We start from the raw sequence: 20,040 nt of genomic DNA, 5'->3' as shown, positions 1-20,040 counted from the left end.
TTAACATTAATGAAAATAAGCCCCTTAAAAAAATTCATGTGGAATAATCGTTTAAAAATGAAGTGGATATTCTCCCATTCATCCGTGACTAGAGAAAAATCACTACTTCTGTATTATATCCCAATGTGTAATGATTGGGCACCACATCATACTAGAGACGAGTGCTTGATTTACAGGTGCAATTGTTGTCATCAGTTAAGTACTGGATGTTAGACCAAGGTCCGAGCGACTTATCATTTTATTACAAAATAGTTGAGTAGAATACGTTTTCTCATTTGGTTTTTAGACTTTGATGGTTATTTTATGTGTACCTGAGTAGACGGCTTATAAAAAAGAAATGGGATGCCGAATCGGGATGGATACATATTAAAGTATTATAATTTTTAGCATGATTAAGTTTTATATTCAAATATGTATGATATATAGATGATTTTTAGCATAATTTTTAGCATGATTAAGTTTTATATTCAGATATGTATGATATATAGGTGATGTTTAACACAAGTGGTGGATGTTTATGCCTGTTTCTAAGATTTATATTCCGATGTGTATAATATTATAGTAGTGTCCCAGATATGATAATCTCGGTTGACTTTTAAAAGTTAAGATGTCTACATATTGAACATATTTCGGCGGAACTTCAATTTTATAGTAGTATCTCAGATATGATAATCATGGTTGACTTTTAAAAGTTAAGATGTCTACATATTGAACATATTTCAGTGGAACTTAAATTTTATAGTAGTATCTCAGACTTGTTCCTAAGATTTATATTCTGATATGTATGATATTGAAGATATTTGAGGTAAGTGGTGTATGTTATATACATACGTAGCTATCGTAACATGTATTAGTAGTGGAGACTTCCATGTTACACATTATCGTAACGTTATGTTATATCCACCAACATAGCATTATGAGATTTCCATGTTACACATTTATGTTCTACCGAATTTTTGAAAATAACAGCTACCTAAATCTGAAGTAGGCTCCTGCAAGACGTCGTTTTGCTTTTTGAGAAGTCCCGACTCTGTCCCGTTTTCGCTTACGCTTTCCACTATCTTTTTCACAACTCCCGACTCTATCCCGTTTCCGATTACGCTTTCCCCTCTCTTTTTCAAAGCTCCCGACTCTTTCATCAGCATATTCTTCATCAAAACAATCATCTTCTGGAGAAGAAGCCATAAGGTCGGAATGACAGTAGCTATCATCCTCTATATCAATATCAGAAGGAGTCGCAAATTGGACCTGTGTACCTTTACTTCTACTACGAGTCAACATTTGAGTGGTCGTGGAGAGGCCGAATAGGAAAAAGAGGGACAAAGCTTCCCGATGGCGAAGAAAAGGGATCAAACCCTAGAATTTTCAATTAGAAACGAGGAGAAAGGAATTTTGGGAAAATTTGGGCCAAGCGAAAGTGGTTACAGTGGTTGAAAAGTGGGGAAGATGAACAGTTTCAGAGTTAGGGATTTGGGGAAGGCTTCAGCGCTGAAGGTGAATGAATGCTGTGGGTCTTTGGCTACATTGGCTGAAAGTAGGGATTTTATGAAGGTTTGACCGGGTTTGAAAACATTTGACCAGTTTTGAAAACGGTTTCAAAATAATTTGGCTTCAAAATTTTCAGTAATTTGGTTTAACCGTGCGTGGGTGAAATAGAACCAAGCCCTAAACCAGAGTTAAGTAGGAGGTGATGTGGCAGAAGCTAGGCCATGCAACTTTTGGACTGCATGGACCGGAGGAATAGTGGACTGCACCGAATCCAGCTCCCATAAGCTCCTGCACCACTTATTAATTATCTGAATATAATATATTACTCGTATATGTGTTTATATATATATATATATATATATATATATATATATATATCATATCATATCATATTTTAACCCAAGTGGACAAAGTGTTTTCAGTTGGATCCAATTGGATCTGACTCAGGTGCATAGTTAAGATTCTGACTTGGTAGTTGGTCACCAAGGAGCAAATGATTAAATAACCTTATAGTAATTAATTATATGGTTTGTAGATGATTTGTTTTAACATAAAAAATAAAAAAGGAAAAAAATGAGAACTCTAGAAGAATGAGATCAAGGGCCGTGTGGCCGAGTGATATATCCTCTACCTTCGAAAATGAATGGTGATAGTTTTGAATCTCTAAATGAGCAAAGTAGGTGTGTAAGTTCCTTGCAATTGAAAAATAAATAAATAAATAAATTCACAACAAGGAGTGTCTCTATGCGGGAGTTTAGAAGTTCAAAATTTCCTTCTAACTACTTTTAGGTTTTTTTTTTTCTTTTTCTTTTTTCGGGTAATTTTTGTGATGCAGGTAAAATGTTAGATTAAAAGCTATCTTATGTATCATATATATATATATATATATTTTCAAGGTAAAAATGTTAGAAGTTAATGGTTGGTTGTTAGAGGGAAGGGAAGGGGATGGTGCAAGGCTCGAACACAGACTCTCAAACATGGAGAGTAATTCAATCACTCGGACAACATGTCACTTGTCCTTATGTATTGTTATTCTTAAAACCTTAAATTAAATTTGTTTCAATTTCAAATTTAAATTATCCATTGCATATTTAAACTGTCCATTGTCCTTATATATAATTACTCTAAAAACTTTAAATTAAATTTGTTACAATTCCATATTTATACTATCCATTCCATGCTTCCACGGAAGATGAAATATTAATATGTATTTTATTTATTTATTTATTTTTTTTCCTGACAAATTTAGAAAGAAGAACTTAAACACAGGCACACCCCAAACGAAAGTTTACCGATTAAGCTGCTGCATAATGTCCACCAGCATAGGTGTACTTGATTGATCTAAGATTTGATAGTATTTCACTGTGATACGTCCATTACGAGTCTAACAACACTCGGGTACAAAAATAAAAATTTATAGACTTGAAGCTGACAATGACATGGTTTGGTGGTCCTTATTTTGTGAGTGATAATATCTAGTAATTATTAAATCGATAGGTGATAGCATAGCATTGAATGAGGGCCACCAAAGCATGTTAACAAGGGATAAAAAGGCGATGAAATGACAGCAAGGGTTAGGCAAAAGAGGAAGAAAAGCAGAGCACACAGGTAGTTGTCTTAAATGATAGGGGTCTCAATTATTAATAACACTAACGTACGCCCTCTGAGCACCTTACGTTAAACATCACCCCTTAATTTCAAATGACAGTTGAGGAGCTGACTTGTTAGTTGGCCAACTAGAAACCATTTTTATTTATTGGCGGGAAGCTGACAGCCTACCTTCTCACAAGCTCTCCATGACCACAAAACTACCTTTCATTCTCTCTATTGTTTTTCTCTCTCTCTCTCTCTCTCTCTCTCTCTCTCTCTCCTGATTGTGTATGTGGAGCTAATTAGACACAATATTCTACAATGGAAGAAGTGGAACTTCAGTCCAATGACAACTTGGATAAGAATGATTGTCCAAAAATGAACACGCAGTCGAATTCGGATTCAAATTCAAACTCGAATGGAAGAAGAAAGGAAATGGTTTCGTTTTCTGGGCTATTTTCTGCTGCTGATAAATTGGACTATGTCTTGATGTTGTTTGGAAGCATTGGGGCGTGCGTCCATGGCGCTGCACTTCCGGTATTCTTTGTATTGTTTGGTCGCATGATTAATTCTTTAGGACATTTATCCGCGAATCCTCAAAGATTGTCTTATGAGGTTTCCAAGGTACGTACAATACAATTTCTTTCCTTCTCGATCTATTTTAATTCTAAACGTTAATTATTAGCTTAGAGTGAACTTAAACTCTCAAAAAATTATAACACTTCTGATATCCCATTGAATAGATAAGCTGTTGACTTGATGGGTTAGAAAATGATATCTTCCTTATTGCTGTGGTTTTAGGACACTCAGATTTGTTGTCACAATATGTATTGCCTATAGTATTGCCTACGATCATTTTTCTTCTGATATCACTGTGTCTACAGTATTGCCTACGATCATTTTTCTTTTGATAAAAAGAATAATAATAATAATAATAAATAATGACTGAAAATGTCATTTATATCTCGTATATAGCAGAAAATCAAGAAATTCATATATACTGGAAAAAGATCAAGAAATCATTGGCTAAAATCAAAATCATGGATACCAATACTTTTTAGCTGTCAATTACAGTAGACACATTAATCTAGAAAACTTATGTTGGCAAAAAGGACTAGTAAGGCATAAGCATCATAGACATTCTAGGTGATATACATTTACCTTGACATTGTTTATGTCCCATGTAACAATAAATCCACATTATATGCTGGTGTATATATTCAATTTATTTATTTTCTTTTTTGTATGTTATATTCACATATATATTATACGAATATATAAGAACATGCTCTTTTCCACTTCTTCCTCATGCTGGTTTTCTGATTGGTTTTATGACTTTGAGATAAATCCTTAGCATCCATTAGAAGAATTCACTACTTATATTTACCTCAAACAGGGATTTCTCATCGAATTTTACTACTACAGAATTATCATTTGCCTTGGTTGAGCTTGAGACATATGTGCATCAGCACATCGTTGTGACAGGGTCAAGCAAAACCTTAGTATTGGAAATATTTCAGGAATTAGCAGCCTCCATTACCTATTCATTTACTTTATTGGCCAAAAGGACCACTCCATATGTTGTGTAGACTCTGAAAAGGTACCCCCTGGAGGTTTTGTTAAAATAGTTTTTGGTAAATTAGCATAATTTGCTCCTTGTCCATGGCCATACGTGCTCACAAATATTTTCTCATTATAATATGATCTTAAGTTTGGAGTGATGCATCCAAGTTGAATAAGGATAGTAAATTTAAGCACTTTCTTGCAAAGTTGTTTCATTTATTTTCACCAAAGCTCTACACCTTGTTGGGAAACGTGCTAGTTTTAAAAACTTTTTGAGAGATTTTGATTCATAGTTCTTGATTCATCATATAGAGACAAATTTTATGCAAAAATAAAATATGATGTATTATTCAATTAATAGATTGAATACTTACATCAAATGTTTGAGTAAATCTTAGATCTCTCTTGTAAAGTGAATGTTCTCACTTATTGTAGATCCCTTTGTTAGATGCCATCTCTATGAATCTCCATCTTCTTGGTAAAACTTTTGCCTTTAGGAATCACCCATAAGTCTCCATGAATGACCTTAGAAAACTAGGCTTGTGGGAGCCTCCATTAGATGAGAACACTAACCCTAATTTTCTAGAGAGAGAAAATATATTACTTTTTTTCCTTCTTCAAAAATCACACCTAAAATATACATAGATCATGTATATATATAGGTAACATAAAGATAAAGAAAATGAAATAATAAATCCTTCTCAATCTCTAATTCACATGTCTCAAATCTAATAGGATTCCAATATCAAGTTAGGATATGAGTGAGAATCCTTTGGGCTTATTATTTATTGGCTACAATAAATTAATAATTGGCCCGGTCCATGGACCCAATTTAATTAATTCATAAATTAATTTCTACTCCACTAAAAGAAATTAATTGAACTCCAATTAAATAATAAATAACCTTTAAGTCAATGTTGCACTTTGACCCCTCTATGCACAATTAGTTATCGGATAAATAAAGCCATCAATCCGACTTCTTAATTAATATATTTCTTTTGGTACCTTTGAATATTTCTGGCTCGATCACAATAAAACATTTGTTTGACAAAAATAATAATTTAAATAAATAAATATATAATAAATCATTTTGTCTAAAAACACATGAAGGCCTTCGAATTTACTTTGTGATCAAACATAATCAATACAAAATAGATACGAGTAGCAATGATGCAAATATTAAAAATATAACCCTCTAACTATTAATTACATAATTACCCAAAGTGTCAGTCTAAGGATTCCGAAGATTCCGCCGAACAAATCAAAGTAATTATTAATTAATAAAAAGAGTCTATACTTTTCTCATGCTTAAGAGTCAAATGTCATGACAGTGATAGGGAACAATTGCATACGACGACTCTCGCAATATATCTCAACCTAACGCGGATCTAGTTCAAGTCTTAGTTAATAATGAGTCCATCCATAATTACCGACTATGAACAATTTATGATTACTATTTATATTAATGCATTGATCGCCATCACATACATATATAAATATCTTTTGTAATCAAGTGGACACTATCAATTCCATAATGAATCGGAACATAATATATTGAATTCACCAATTGTATAAAGCATAAATATTTCAAATATATCAGGAACATATGTCACTATAATCCAAATAGGAATTTGCTATGTCAGGGCATATAAATCCCAACAGCTCCCACTTGCCCTCATAGCCAATTCGAATTGCATCTAGCTCCAATGTTATCCAAGTGACGATCAAACTATTGATCATAACACCTTTGTTAATGGATCAACAAAGTTGTGTTCCAACACAATGTTATAGCCATAAGTACATTTTCTTGCTGGACAATATCATGTAGGACATAATACTTTCCTCTCAGTGTACCTTGTTCCTCTATGGAACCTTGGGTCATAGGTTTGGACTACTTCTGCATTATTGTCACAATATAGCTCGGTAAGCATGGTAGTATTCTCTACAACCTCTAAATCAGTGAGATCAAACCAAAAGGCTTCATTTGCTGCCTTTTAGGCTGCAATGTACTCCACATTCAGGTTTGAGTCAGCAGTTAAAATCTGCTCAACAATCTACCAATTGATTTTCCTTCTATTGAGTGAATATACACTAAGTCATGAACCTCATAGTATCTACTTCTGATTGGAAAACAGAACTATCATACTTGACTCGAACCACATCATCACATCCATAAATGAGTATGAGATCATTGGTTCTCTTAAGGTACTTTATGATATTTTTCACAACAAACCAGTTATCAAGTCCAGGATTGGGTTGATATCTTCTGACTATCCCTACAATATAGCGGATGTCCTATTTGGTATAGACCATGGCATATATGAGACTCCCATATACCAAAGCATATAGTTCCAATCTCATTTGCTCAATCTCCTCTGCTAGTCTTGGCAAACTACTTACTAGAAAGAGCAATCCATATCAATCAAGCAAGAACTCATTCTTTGAGTTATGCATACCAAACCTGGTCAAAACTTTATCAATGTAGGATTATTAAGATAAGCCTATTTTTCCTTTTAACCTGATCTTGCCAAAGCTTGATCCTAGGAATATAGCTTACATCTTAAAAATCCACCATTTCAAAATAATTGAACAACTACCTCTTTAATGATGACTAAGCTTCCACGTTATTATAAATTAGTAGAATGTCATCACTATATAGAATTAGGAAAAATAATGGCATTCCCTTATACACTCATGATTTAATTATTAAGAAATCTTCTGGTATCCTTTTGTAGATTAACTTGCCTTCTATAGGTATCACCCTACTAGAAAGTTCTACAAGATCTCAAATTTTATTAGAATACATAGATTCCAACTCTGATTTCATAGCAACTCGCCAAAACGATCTATATCCATATCGGTTCACGCTTCCGTGTAGCTTACTAGGTCCAACTCATGTTTGACAAGGATGTCCATAAAGGTCTCACCTAAAAACATGATTATGTTAGTTTGAATGATAATCCTCCCACTACAACAATGTATCGATCCAGGAATCTGTGTAGTAGATGATGCTGACGCATTTATAAGGAATTTATATACTATTCTTAATTTCTATAATAAGTGTGTTCACCTGTGGTACATCTGGTACTCATACCATATTCTCTAATATTATGCTACTAGGTATGTGATTTATAATATGATCCTACTATAGATAAACAGTGAGTGTAACAATCAACTTTTACCATTGAGATCATAAAATAATCCATCCTAGTGCCTTTAGAGTAGCTATCAAATCTATCATGCATATAATTTGTTTCCAACTTACTTGTCCATATCAAGCACACATGTGTAAGACTACCCTATATGTGCATGTGATTCAAACTAAGATTTAGTCAAAAACACAGCTCAACAGTATCCTTGAGACAGACTAAGATGGAATATAGTTCATAATACGGATCGATATCATTAATGCTAAACTCTTAAATGAAAGAGATAATGTGGCATAACTGATCATAGATCTAACCATGTTAAGTAGAATTCTATTATTCATATTTGACACCGAAATCCATTTAGTGTCAATTGCGGAAAACTAGTACACAACACCCTCATTGACCATATAGTCTTTGCATTATCCCAAGAAATACTCATATCCACGATCAGATCAAAGTATTTGAAAAGTTTACCTAATCTGTGCTTCACATCAGTCTTGACACTTTTGGAATATACCAAAAATTTAAGACTTGTGTCGCATCAGATAAATTTATCCAAAACATGAGTAATCTTACTTGGATATTCATAAGACCACACGTGTCTGTGTGTACCGACTCCAATTGTCATTTATGTCTATTTCATTTGGCTAATTTAAAGCCCTTAGGGATATCTATCTTTCAAAACAAGATTCACAAGTGGGTTTAGGCTCCTCTGCCTCACTAGTTTATAAACCTTCTTTGACCAATCTTTGAATCTTATTTTGACTGATTATAACCCAAAAATAGACACTAAAAATACAATGAGTCATGAACAACAAATCTTTTCTTAAGATTTAATCCAGAAAATGCAACATTAGTTTCTACATCACGCAAATATTAAGAGTTTGTGACTATAGTATATCAACAATCTTTCAATGCACCAGAAGTAATTGCATATCTATTCAATTTTATAAAACCAGTTTCACAAAATAACAATACAGTTTTTATAAACCAAAAGTGAAACAAGAATTAGATTGCGTTTAACATTTGTGCATAAAATAATTCTCTAATACTAATATCCTCATACTCTCTAATTTCAGATGTAATACTTCCACTGACTTAGCTACAACCTTGGCATCAGGTCAAAAGACAAATATATATACATATCATCGAGGCTTCTGGATTCCTGAAATCTTTGCAACGAATTGCAAACATATTTAGTGGCTCCAGAATCTATCCATCAGGAATTAATAGATACAACCACATAACATGGCTCAATGATTAAATATACATTTTCCTCTGCCACGTCATTGTTTAGACAGTTCTCTCCTTTAGTGTGTTAGTTAGCGGCAAAAGAAACAGTTTCCTTCGCCCTCAACATACACTCCCTTATTCCCTTTAATCTTTTGGATACCCATATTTTGTGTTAGCCTAGTCCTATTATCATCGTTCTTCTTTCCTTTAGCCGTCCACTTAGGCCTAGAAGAAGATGGTATAGACTAGGTTAGATTGATAGGAACACCCATACTCTTGATTATCCCTTCATCTGTTACCAATTATATAAGAATATCAGCGAGTGTGAATTCAAACTGATTCCTTATTTAGTTTACTCTGAAAGAGCCGAACCAGTTTGGTAACAAGGCAATAATCATGTCAATTTGAAACTTACCATTCAAGTCAGCCCTATTGATCTCCAGTTCAATTTTTAAATAATCATTTTTAAAAAATCCGATCTCTTACTGGAGTTCCTTAGGCTATCTCAATAGTAATCAAGTTTGATACAGTACTAAGGCATAAACACTATCTAATCTCACCAAATCATCTATTTGATATTTAACATAATGCTTGAAGAAAATAATGCAAAAGATAGCTTTGGAACGTATTCAAGATAAATTCTAGAATATAGCACCGAACCAAATCATTTGCCTTATTTCACTTATTAAAAGCATTAATGTTTTTTTGGGCATCTTAAAGTAAAAGGATTAGGTTTAGGAGTAGTAAATATATTTTGTACCACTTCGTTGTGAATTAAAATATCTAAGTTCCTTTTTCAGTCAATATTAATAAGGTCCAGTAACATTGAATATGTAAGCAAGCAAATAAAATGGATTAGACATAATTAATATGAATATAAATGCATACATACAATATGGAAGGTGAATTATTAATACTATCATGCATATTTAAAATTATAATGAGTTTGTTAACCACATAATATAATAAATTTCAAATAGAATAAGAGATCATTATCATTATTGGTAAACAATCCCTTTTAATTAATGTGGGTCCCTCAACTTCGTAGCATAATAAATCACACAATCAATAAGTCAATAACTTATCCTGATGGAGGAGTTCATTATTATTATTGTTGGAATTCATTTGCAATTAGATGAGCACTTCTATTAAAATAATAATATGTGGGTCCCTTAACCACTGCAAGAAAAATCGGATAACCAATACGCCAATAACTTATTTGGTTGGCGAAATTCATTATTGTTATTGGCGGGCAAATCCTATCATTTTCATATCTCTTAGGACAATGCTTTGTCTATCAAATGAAATGATTCCCAATTTTGTTTAGGCTTTCTAAAATCACCTAATGTAGACCACTCCGTTTGGGAGTTAACACTATTGATTTTAGATTGAGTGTATAATGTTATTAACGCTCCAATGAAAAATAAAATATTAAATATCTTGTTATTATAATCTAGACTCTTTAAATCATGTGTAGGGCCTTATTTTTAAAGATCTAATTACAATGAATATTTAATATTTTTATTTTCATGAGACAACCATTCTTGTAATATTAAGACTCTTCAAATCATACATGGAGCCTTATTTTTGAAGATCTAATTACAATGATTTTAATAACGAAGGCTATAGGGTAATGTATAAAAATACCCGCTTCCACTCAATTTTTAATTATTCATAACTAGGATTTTTCATTTATTCATATCTATGATATAATGCATGCAAAACGTCTTGATTTTAATCCAATTAAATTTAGAAAATAACTGGACTTTTAAATGATTCACTAATATTTAATTTGAGGTACACTCTAAAAATAATTTACAAATTTTTTTTTTTGTTTCCCATTAAGTGCCCTCTAATTAATTAGTAATCAAATTCAATTTATTTTCATAATTTAATTAGTATAAATCAAGTCATTTAGATAAAAATCATGGATCCAATGCATGAATAAAATTAATTAACAATTATCCATTCTATGCATCACATAAATAAATAAACAACAGATAAAGCAAATTAAAAGGCCAATGGATTTAGCTTTTAACATTTAATTGCTCTAAATATTGTGCGAGGGTCTTCTATCGGCTTGCAAACACCCGCAGGAGGTTGATACGCTCCTGAAGAGGTAAAACAGTGCATGAAAATCACCTAGAGAGTAAGCAATAATCCCCCACGCACTGGCACGCGTTAGAGGAGTGTGTATTGAGCCCATATGCGCTGGCACGCACCTTGAGCGTGTCCAGCGCGTCCCCATGTGCTGAGAAATCCTGCAGGCGCGTGACACGCGCCTGTACATGCTTACACGCGCGTCAGCAAGTGGCCAGCGTGGCACGCGCGTGAAGGCACGTCAGTTGAGTTCAGCGCGTGTTCTGCACGCGCCTGAGGGCTGCTGACAGGGTCAGCGCGTGTAATCCACATGCCTGAGGTGTTGACTTGGTCAGCACGTGACCTTTACGCACGTTTCCAATGGGGATGCATGGTGCACACCGTAGCCGCATCTCACAGTATCTTCTCCAGCCGCCATCATGTGATCCAACGGTCAAGAATCTGGTTGTAATGAAAGCTGGTGTACCGTGCTATGCCGGATCAGCAGACTTAATTCTGGCGCCGTTCTCGCCGCCGGAGAAACTCCGATCGCTGGAAAATCGCCGAAATATTCCAGAAAATTAATTAAAAAAAACCCAAAAAATTAAATTAAGCCCAAAAAATTCCGAAAAATTCCGAAAAAATTTCAGAAAATTCCTGAACCCTAATTTAACCCTTTTGGACCTTGTTGAAGTTTCATAGCATCCTTTGATGAATATTACGTGGCTTTATGAATATTTACTATTTGAAATACAATGGAAAAAAATTAAATTACATCATTGAACTTGCAAATGGCTAAATCAAAGCCTTAATTACATTCATCCAAAAATAAAATTACATTCAATTAACTTATAAGCTTCATTCATGGCCAAAACTTATATCATCATTCATTCACAAATATACATACATCATCATGTATCAATAAATATCAATATATTAATTTATACATCAACATACATCAATAAATAAATATATGCATATTAAAATTGGATCCATGAATGATGAATTTTGATAAAAACATGATCTCTAGTAATGAATCAAACCATGCTCTGATACCACTGTTGGGAAACATGCTAGTTTTAAAAACTTTTCGAGGGATTTTGATTCATAGATCTTGATTCATCACATAGAGACAAGTTTTATGTAAAAATAAAATATGATATATTATTCAATTAATAGATTGAATACTTACATCAAAGGTTTGAGTAAATATTAGATCTCTCATCTAAAGTGAATGTTCTCACTTATTGTAAATTCCTTTGTTAGATGCCATCTCCATGAATCTCCATTTTCTTGGTAATACTTTTGCCTTTAGGAATCACCCATAAGTCTCCATGAATAACTTTGGAAAACTAGGCTTGTGGGAGGCTGCATTAGATGAGAACACTAACTCTAATTTTCTAGAGAGAGAAAATATATTCCTTTTTTCTTTCTTCAAAAATCACACCTAAAATATACATAGGCCATGTATATATGTAGGCAACATAAAGATAAAGAAAAGGAAATAATAAATCATTCTCAATCTCTAATTCACATGTCTCAAATCTAACAGGATTCCAATATCAAGTTGGGCTATGAGTGAGAATCCTTTGGGCTTATTATTTATTGGCTACAATGAATTAATAATTGGCCCGGTCCATGGACCCAATTCAATTAATTCATAAATTAATTTCTACTCCACTAAAAGAAATTAATTGAACTCCAATTAAATAATAAATAACCTCTAAGTCAATGTTGCACTTTGACTCCTCTATGCACAATTAGTTATCGGATAAATAAAGCCATCAATCCGACTTCTTAATTAATATATTTCTTTTGGTACCTTTAATTATTTCTGGCTCGATCACAATAAAACATTTGTTTGACAAAAATAATAATTTAAATAAATAAATATATAATAAATCATTTTGTCTAAAAACACACGAAGGCCCTCGAATTTACTTTTTGATCAACCATAATCAATACAAAATAAATACAAGTAACAATGATGCAACTATTGAAAATATAACCCTCTAACTATTAATTACATAATTACCCAAAGTGTCAGTCTAAGGATTCCGAAGATTCCGCCGAACAAATCAAAGTAATTACTAATTAATAAAAGAGTCTATACTTCTCTCATGCTGAAGAGTCAAATGCCATGACAGTGATAGGGAACAATTACTTACGACGGCTCTCGCAATATATCTCAACCTAGCGGATCCAGTTCAAGTCTTAGTTAATAATGAGTTCATCCATAATTACCGACTATGAACAATTTATGATTACTATTTATATTAATGCATTGATCGCCATTACATACATATATAAATATCTCTTGTAATCAAGTGGACACTATCAATTCCATAATGAATCGAAATATAATATATTGAATTCACCAATTGTATAAAGCATAAATATTTCAAATATGTTAGGAACATATGTCAGTATAATCCAAATAGGAATTTGTAATGCCAGGGCATATAAATCCCAACACACCTATCATAGAAAATTATTATAAACCAACGAGATTAAATGGCACCACAGGAAGTTATGATCCCTGGCACATGGTCACTTTGGTGAGAGGCCGCGATGTATGTGCTAAACAATGTGATGGAGCTTGATAAAATAATAACTGGCTCATGTCCAAGAATTGGTGATGGCAAATGGGATGTTCTGAAAGCTTGGGATGCATAAGCCACGGTTACAAGGAAGAGGTTCTTCGAGTATATAATACATAGAGCTTGTCATCTGGTGGAATTTTAGTGTCTCTGTAATCACTGATAATGTAGATCATGGGAAATGCAGAAACTGAATTAATAAATAAATCTATATCAAATACAACATTAGATATTTTTGGATGAAATAGGAATGGAGTCGGAAATTAGAATTTCTTTTGTGCTGAATCAAAGAGATTTCAGGAACCATCAACTACCATTGTTATGGTATAGGAATTGTAAATCACCTTTTTTTTAATTTTTTTTTATGTTAATTTCATAGAAGAGCTACAATTGGCCTACTGGTTGATTTTGACTGAATTCTTGTCTAACATTACAGAACAGAAATTGGTTTCTCAAAACATTTATGTTGTGTTTGTGAGCATCACATAACATTTGGGATTCATAGTTTCCAAACATAACATTAGGTATTTTTGGATGGAAGAGCAACACAACTGTGTGTGGCTCCAACACTCTTGAGTTTGTTTACAATCCTGCTCTAAATCAGCCTAGAATATGCATTGGGACCTTATATTGTTTGATATCACTTGACACTTGGTGTATCAAGTGTTAGAAAATCAAGTTTGATTAGATGAGTTTTCTTTGTGCAGCTTGAACACTTGTGTATTTCGTTCTGCGGTGAAAATCATAACCAGAAATTTTCAATTGTCCAAAATGTATTATTGGAATCAAATTACTGAAATTATCTAACCTACCTAAACTAAATGTAAATTGTAAATTGTATTACTCAATGGAACATAAGGGCTGAAATTCAGAGAGCTACCGAACTCGCAAGGACAATTAATGACACAAAAGTAATTGGTTTTTCTGTTTGATTGCACTTAGTTTCAGTTTTATGTTCTAACTATCTTCTTTTTCCCTATTTGATTGTTTTTGACATTCAGTTACAAATTTTCTTCTACTGCAGCATGCTCTGTACTTGGTTTATCTTGGACTTACAGTTTTAGTATCAGCATGGATGGGTACGTTGTATGCTTTGAACACAATTCTAAATTTTCTTCTATTGCCTTCCGTTCTTGTTGATATTGTGGTTTTCAGGTGTTGCATTTTGGATGCAAACTGGGGAAAGGCAGACAGCTCGTTTGCGATTGAAGTATCTCCAGTCAGTGTTAAAGAAGGATATTTATTTTTTCGACACGGAAGCCAGGGATAAGAATCTAGTTTTCCACATCTCAAGTGATGCAATACTTGTGCAGGATGCAATAGGTGACAAGGTAAATATGCAAACAAGGAGGCTAGGACCATGACTAATGAATGATATACTGAGTACTGCTATATTGACCAGTGTAATTACCTCTTATTCTCTTATTTTCTTCGTGCAGATAGGCCATGGTTTGCGTTATCTTTCCCAATTCCTTGTCGGGTTTGCTATAGGATTCACTTCAGTATGGCAGCTTACACTTGTGACCTTGGCGGTTGTTCCATTGATAGCCATTGCTGGAGGAGCATATACAGTTACCATGTCTACCTTATCAGAAAAAGGTGAGGCTGCTTATGCTGAAGCTGGGAAGGTTGCGGAAGAGGTAAACCACATGCCTCTATCCTCAGCTCATTGTTTTTCCCCACTAAAGAATAAATGTCCGTGTGATCAATCAATTAGTCTATTCTAACCTGTGTGCTTCCCATGTTGATGCCTGCAAATTTAGAAACAAAGAAAGCTTATTTTAATCCATTTTTTCACTAGACTGATATATTAATCCACTTTTTTGCGAATTTAGAAACAGTGATTAATTTGACTATTTTTTTTTCCCTCTCCTTTTGCTTCAATCAGGTTATTTCACAGGTTCGTACTGTATACTCTTTTGTGGGAGAGGAGAAAGCGGTTGAAGAATACTCAAAGTCACTTAAAAAGGCCCTCAAACTGGGGAAGAAGAGTGGTTTTGCAAAAGGAGTTGGTGTTGGCTTTACATATGGGCTCCTGTTTTGTGCTTGGGCATTACTTCTCTGGTATGCCAGCATACTTGTCAGACATGGAGCCACAAATGGTGGAAAAGCATTCACAACAATTATCAATGTCATTTTCAGCGGATTGTAAGTTGGACTAGGATTAGTTTATCTTTTTTTATTCATCACTCATTGTTAATCATCTTATGGAAAACAAAAAATTTTTCTTCTTTCTTTCTCTATAGTGCTCTTGGTCAAGCTGCTCCAAACCTTGCAGCCATTGCTAAAGGTCGTGCCGCTGCTACAAATATCATGAGCATGATTAAAGACGAACTGAACTCTTCTAAAAATTCTGATAAGGGGATGGTGTTGCCAAAAGTGGCTGGGCAAATTGAATTCTGGCATGTTTCTTTTGCTTACCCTTCTCGGCCTAATATGATCTTCGAAGATCTTAACTTTTCAGTTTGTGCTGGAAAATCATTTGCAGTTGTTGGTCCAAGTGGTTCTGGAAAGAGCACAATTATTTCCATGATTCAAAGGTTCTATGACCCCACTTCAGGTATTAAGAATTTTGTTCAGCTAGAGTTGATTGACTTTAATTTGTTTCGAATTAGCAAAGTCTTAGTTACCTAAGTTCTAAGGACATGTTTGGGGTTTATGAACTGGAATTTATTAGGTAAAATAATGCTGGATGGACATGATATGAAGATTATTAAGTTGAAATGGTTGAGAGAACAAATGGGGTTGGTTAGTCAAGAACCAGCACTGTTTGCCACAACTATAGCTGGGAACATTTTGTTTGGCAAAGAAGATGCAGATATGCATCAAATAGTTGAAGCTGCCAAAGCTGCAAATGCTCATTCTTTTATTCAAGGCTTACCTGATGGTTATCACACTCAGGTAGGTATTAATATTTTTGTATAATCCGGAACTTTACAGTTCTGAGTATGCATAAATTCATTAATTCTTAGCATCATCCTGAAGCAGTATGTATGACAGTTTGTTGATTTTAGGTGGGTGAAGGGGGGACTCAGCTCTCTGGAGGGCAAAAACAGAGAATTGCTATTGCAAGAGCAGTGTTGAGAAACCCAAAGATATTACTTCTAGATGAGGCAACAAGTGCTCTTGATGCAGATTCAGAACTCATTGTTCAGCAAGCATTGGATGTAGTCTTGTCTGGTCGGACAACGCTTGTGGTAGCACACAGATTATCTACTATTCGAAATGTTGACACAATCATCGTCCTCAAGAATGGACAAGTTGTTGAAACTGGAACTCACTCGGAACTGATATCCAAAGGTGGAGAATATGCTACTCTGGTGAGTTTGCAAGTATCAGAACATATGGAAAACCCAAGTTCAGGGAATTCCACTGAACCTTCTGGCAATCCTAGCTCTCAAAAATTTTCTGACAGTCAAAACTGTGAGCACGATTTTGAATCAATTGCCAAAACTGAGCTGCACCCAAAAGATGAAATATTGTCCTCATCATGCGTCGTCCCAACTCCATCAGTTTGGGATTTAGTTAAACTAAATTCACCAGAGTGGCCCTATGCAGTACTTGGGTCAATTGGTGCGATTCTAGCTGGCACAGAAGCTCCTTTGTTTGCACTAGGAATTACGTATGTGTTGAATGCATTCTATTCTAATGATGATTTCCAAATCAAAGAAGAAGTTCGACGTGTTTCTCTAATTTTTGTTGGAGTAGCTCTTGTTACCATTCCTATATACCTGTTGCAACACTATTACTATGCCTTAATGGGAGAGCGTCTCACAACTCGTGTTCGGTTACTAATGTTCTCAGGTTCTTTTCATATTTCTTTTACAGTCTATCTGCTCCCTTATTAACACTAGATTTTTTTTTTTATGTATTGTATGTCGTTCTCAGAACTTTACTCTTGGTTTGAACTGCAGCTATGCTTTCCAACGAGGTTGGCTGGTTTGATTTGGATGAGAATAGTACCGGCTCACTGACTTCAAAGTTAGCAGCCAATGCAACATTAGTACGAAGTGCACTTGCCGACCGCCTATCAACAATTGTGCAGAATGTAGCACTCACTGTGACAGCATTTGTTATAGCCTTTACATTAAGTTGGCGCATAGCATCTGTTATCATCGCTACCTTTCCCCTACTCATTGGAGCTTCAATAGCTGAGGCAAGTCTTAAAAATTCAAATGGCCCATTATCTACAATTACAATATATATATGTCCCCTATCTGGATTTGTTCCGGTTGAAACCTAACAAACTGATGATTCTTTTCCATCTCTAAAACCTGCAATGGCTTTGTTCTATGAAAGTGGTATACATTTATTGACATTTCTCCAATTGCTTTCTTAAAATTTTTGCAGCAACTATTTCTTAAAGGATTTGGAGGAGACTACTCTCGTTCTTATTCTCGGGCTACTGCTGTTGCACGTGAATCAATTGTCAATATCCGTACAGTTGCTGCATTTGGTGCTGAAGAGCGGATGTCAATCCAGTTTTCCACCGAGCTAAACCAGCCAAACAAGCAAGCACTTCTGCGAGGCCATATATCAGGTTTTGGTTATGGTGTGTCTCAGCTCTTTGCATTCTGCTCCTATGCACTTGGCCTTTGGTACGCCTCAATTCTGATCAAGCATAACGACTCAAATTTTGGAGATATTATCAAGTCCTTCATGGTTCTGATAATCACTGCATTGTCAGTAGCAGAAACACTTGCTCTTGCACCCGACATTGTAAAAGGTTCACAAGCACTTGGATCTGTTTTTGAAATTCTCCACAGGAAAACTGCCATAAACCCCAACAATGCCACATCAATGGTGGTTACTGACATCAAGGGAGATATAGAATTCAGGAATGTGACTTTCAAGTACCCCATGAGGCCTGACGTCACTGTTCTCGACGACTTAAATTTAAAAGTTTCAATAGGAAAGAGTCTGGCAATAGTGGGGCAAAGCGGTTCAGGGAAGAGTAGTGTGATAGCACTGATAATGAGATTCTATGACCCTACTTCAGGCATAGTTCTGATTGATGGATTTGATATTAAGAACCTAAACTTGAGATCATTGAGGTTGAAAATAGGTCTAGTGCAGCAAGAGCCAGCACTGTTCTCTACCACAATTTATGATAATATCAAGTATGGGAATGCAGGAGCAACAGAGATTGAGATAATGAAGGCAGCCAAGGCTGCAAATGCTCACGGGTTTATTAGTAGAATGCCTGAAGGGTACCAAACTCAAGTTGGGGACAGAGGAGTGCAGTTGTCAGGGGGACAGAAACAGAGGGTGGCTATTGCTAGAGCAATACTGAAAGATCCATCAATTCTTCTTTTGGACGAGGCAACGAGTGCATTGGACACTGCCTCCGAGAAGCAAGTCCAAGAAGCCCTTGATAAGCTGATGGAAGGCCGAACAACTATTCTGGTAGCGCACAGGTTGTCAACTATACGTGATGCAGACAGCATCGCCGTGTTGCAACATGGAAAGGTGGTTGAAAGTGGCAGCCATGAACAGCTCATCAGCAGATCAGAGAGTATTTATAAGCAGTTAGTTAGCCTACAACAGGACCAAAGCATACAAGTTCTCTAGCAATTGGCTGTCCAGGAGAAATTGGATAATACAAGCAAGGAAGATTTGAGGCCTAACAAGATACATTGATGCTTCTAAACATGAAGTTTATTTATCTGTTATCATATCTATACTAAATATAGAAGAAGATGTACAGCTAAATATGCTTATAAACACTCACTGTTGCAAAGGCCATATGAAAATTCAATGGCTTCCAACGAGCTTTGGTCATCTTCTCCATTCTACCTCACTCTTATACTACAACTTGACACTCAAACTCGATGTTTTAGCCCGATTTACCAATCACAATTCAAAATTTTCAGAATGAGTTGAGCTCAAATTAATTAGTTAGGATTGAATGTGGAGTTGAGTCAAATTATGGGAGTTACCCCAAGTTAAGCCTCTAAGTCACACCAGTATCCCACTTGTATTTTTAATTTTTAAATTTTTTATGGAAATTATTGGCCATATATTTTGGTTTTAAAATCGTATTTTCTAAATTGTGTTAAGACCCATTATATGACCAATAATTTCAGAGAATTATGAGAATCTTAATTTAGGGATTAATTAGGTATTTTAGTCTAATTAGGGTTTGTGGGGTCTCTAAATTTGTTGAATTTGCCAACTGGGGCATAAATGAATTAATTAGGGGTTTGAGTCCATTCTTTCAATTATGTGGTTGGATCATTCGAATTCTTGTTTATTTTGATTCTTAGGATTGTTTTTAACCTATCTTTGTTCTTTGCTTGGTTATGTTGTTTTCACGTCTTAATGATGCCATACGAGAA

The 20,040-nt window shown here is 34.7% G+C and overlaps 1 protein-coding gene across 2 annotated transcripts; it reads left to right on the top strand.

Moving 5' to 3' along the window:
* The first annotated feature begins 3,268 nt into the window (after window positions 1–3,268).
* LOC132279683 (ABC transporter B family member 13-like) lies at window positions 3,269–19,743 on the top strand. Of its 2 annotated transcripts, XM_059781710.1 has the most exons (10): window positions 3,269–3,702; window positions 14,727–14,781; window positions 14,858–15,033; window positions 15,142–15,342; window positions 15,591–15,850; window positions 15,949–16,262; window positions 16,380–16,603; window positions 16,717–17,506; window positions 17,617–17,858; window positions 18,053–19,743. In XM_059781710.1, exons 1-10 carry the CDS (start codon window positions 3,400–3,402, stop codon window positions 19,271–19,273), a joined length of 3,786 nt encoding a protein of 1,261 aa, XP_059637693.1. In that variant the 5' UTR covers window positions 3,269–3,399; the 3' UTR covers window positions 19,274–19,743. The 2 variants fall into 2 exon arrangements, with proteins under 2 accessions (XP_059637693.1, XP_059637694.1); XM_059781711.1 differs by lacking the exon at window positions 14,727–14,781 and having other exon boundaries at window positions 3,588–3,702.
* The last annotated feature ends 297 nt before the right edge of the window (window positions 19,744–20,040 follow it).

Source organism: Cornus florida, unplaced genomic scaffold (assembly GCF_030987335.1).
Source record: "Cornus florida cultivar Cherokee Brave unplaced genomic scaffold, ASM3098733v1 CherokeeBrave_3.0.0_Hap2_Chr10, whole genome shotgun sequence".
Lineage (NCBI taxonomy): Eukaryota > Viridiplantae > Streptophyta > Magnoliopsida > Cornales > Cornaceae > Cornus > Cornus florida.
The sequence above is the reverse complement of the archived record's forward strand: the minus strand, read 5'-3'. Positions and strand labels throughout refer to the sequence as shown.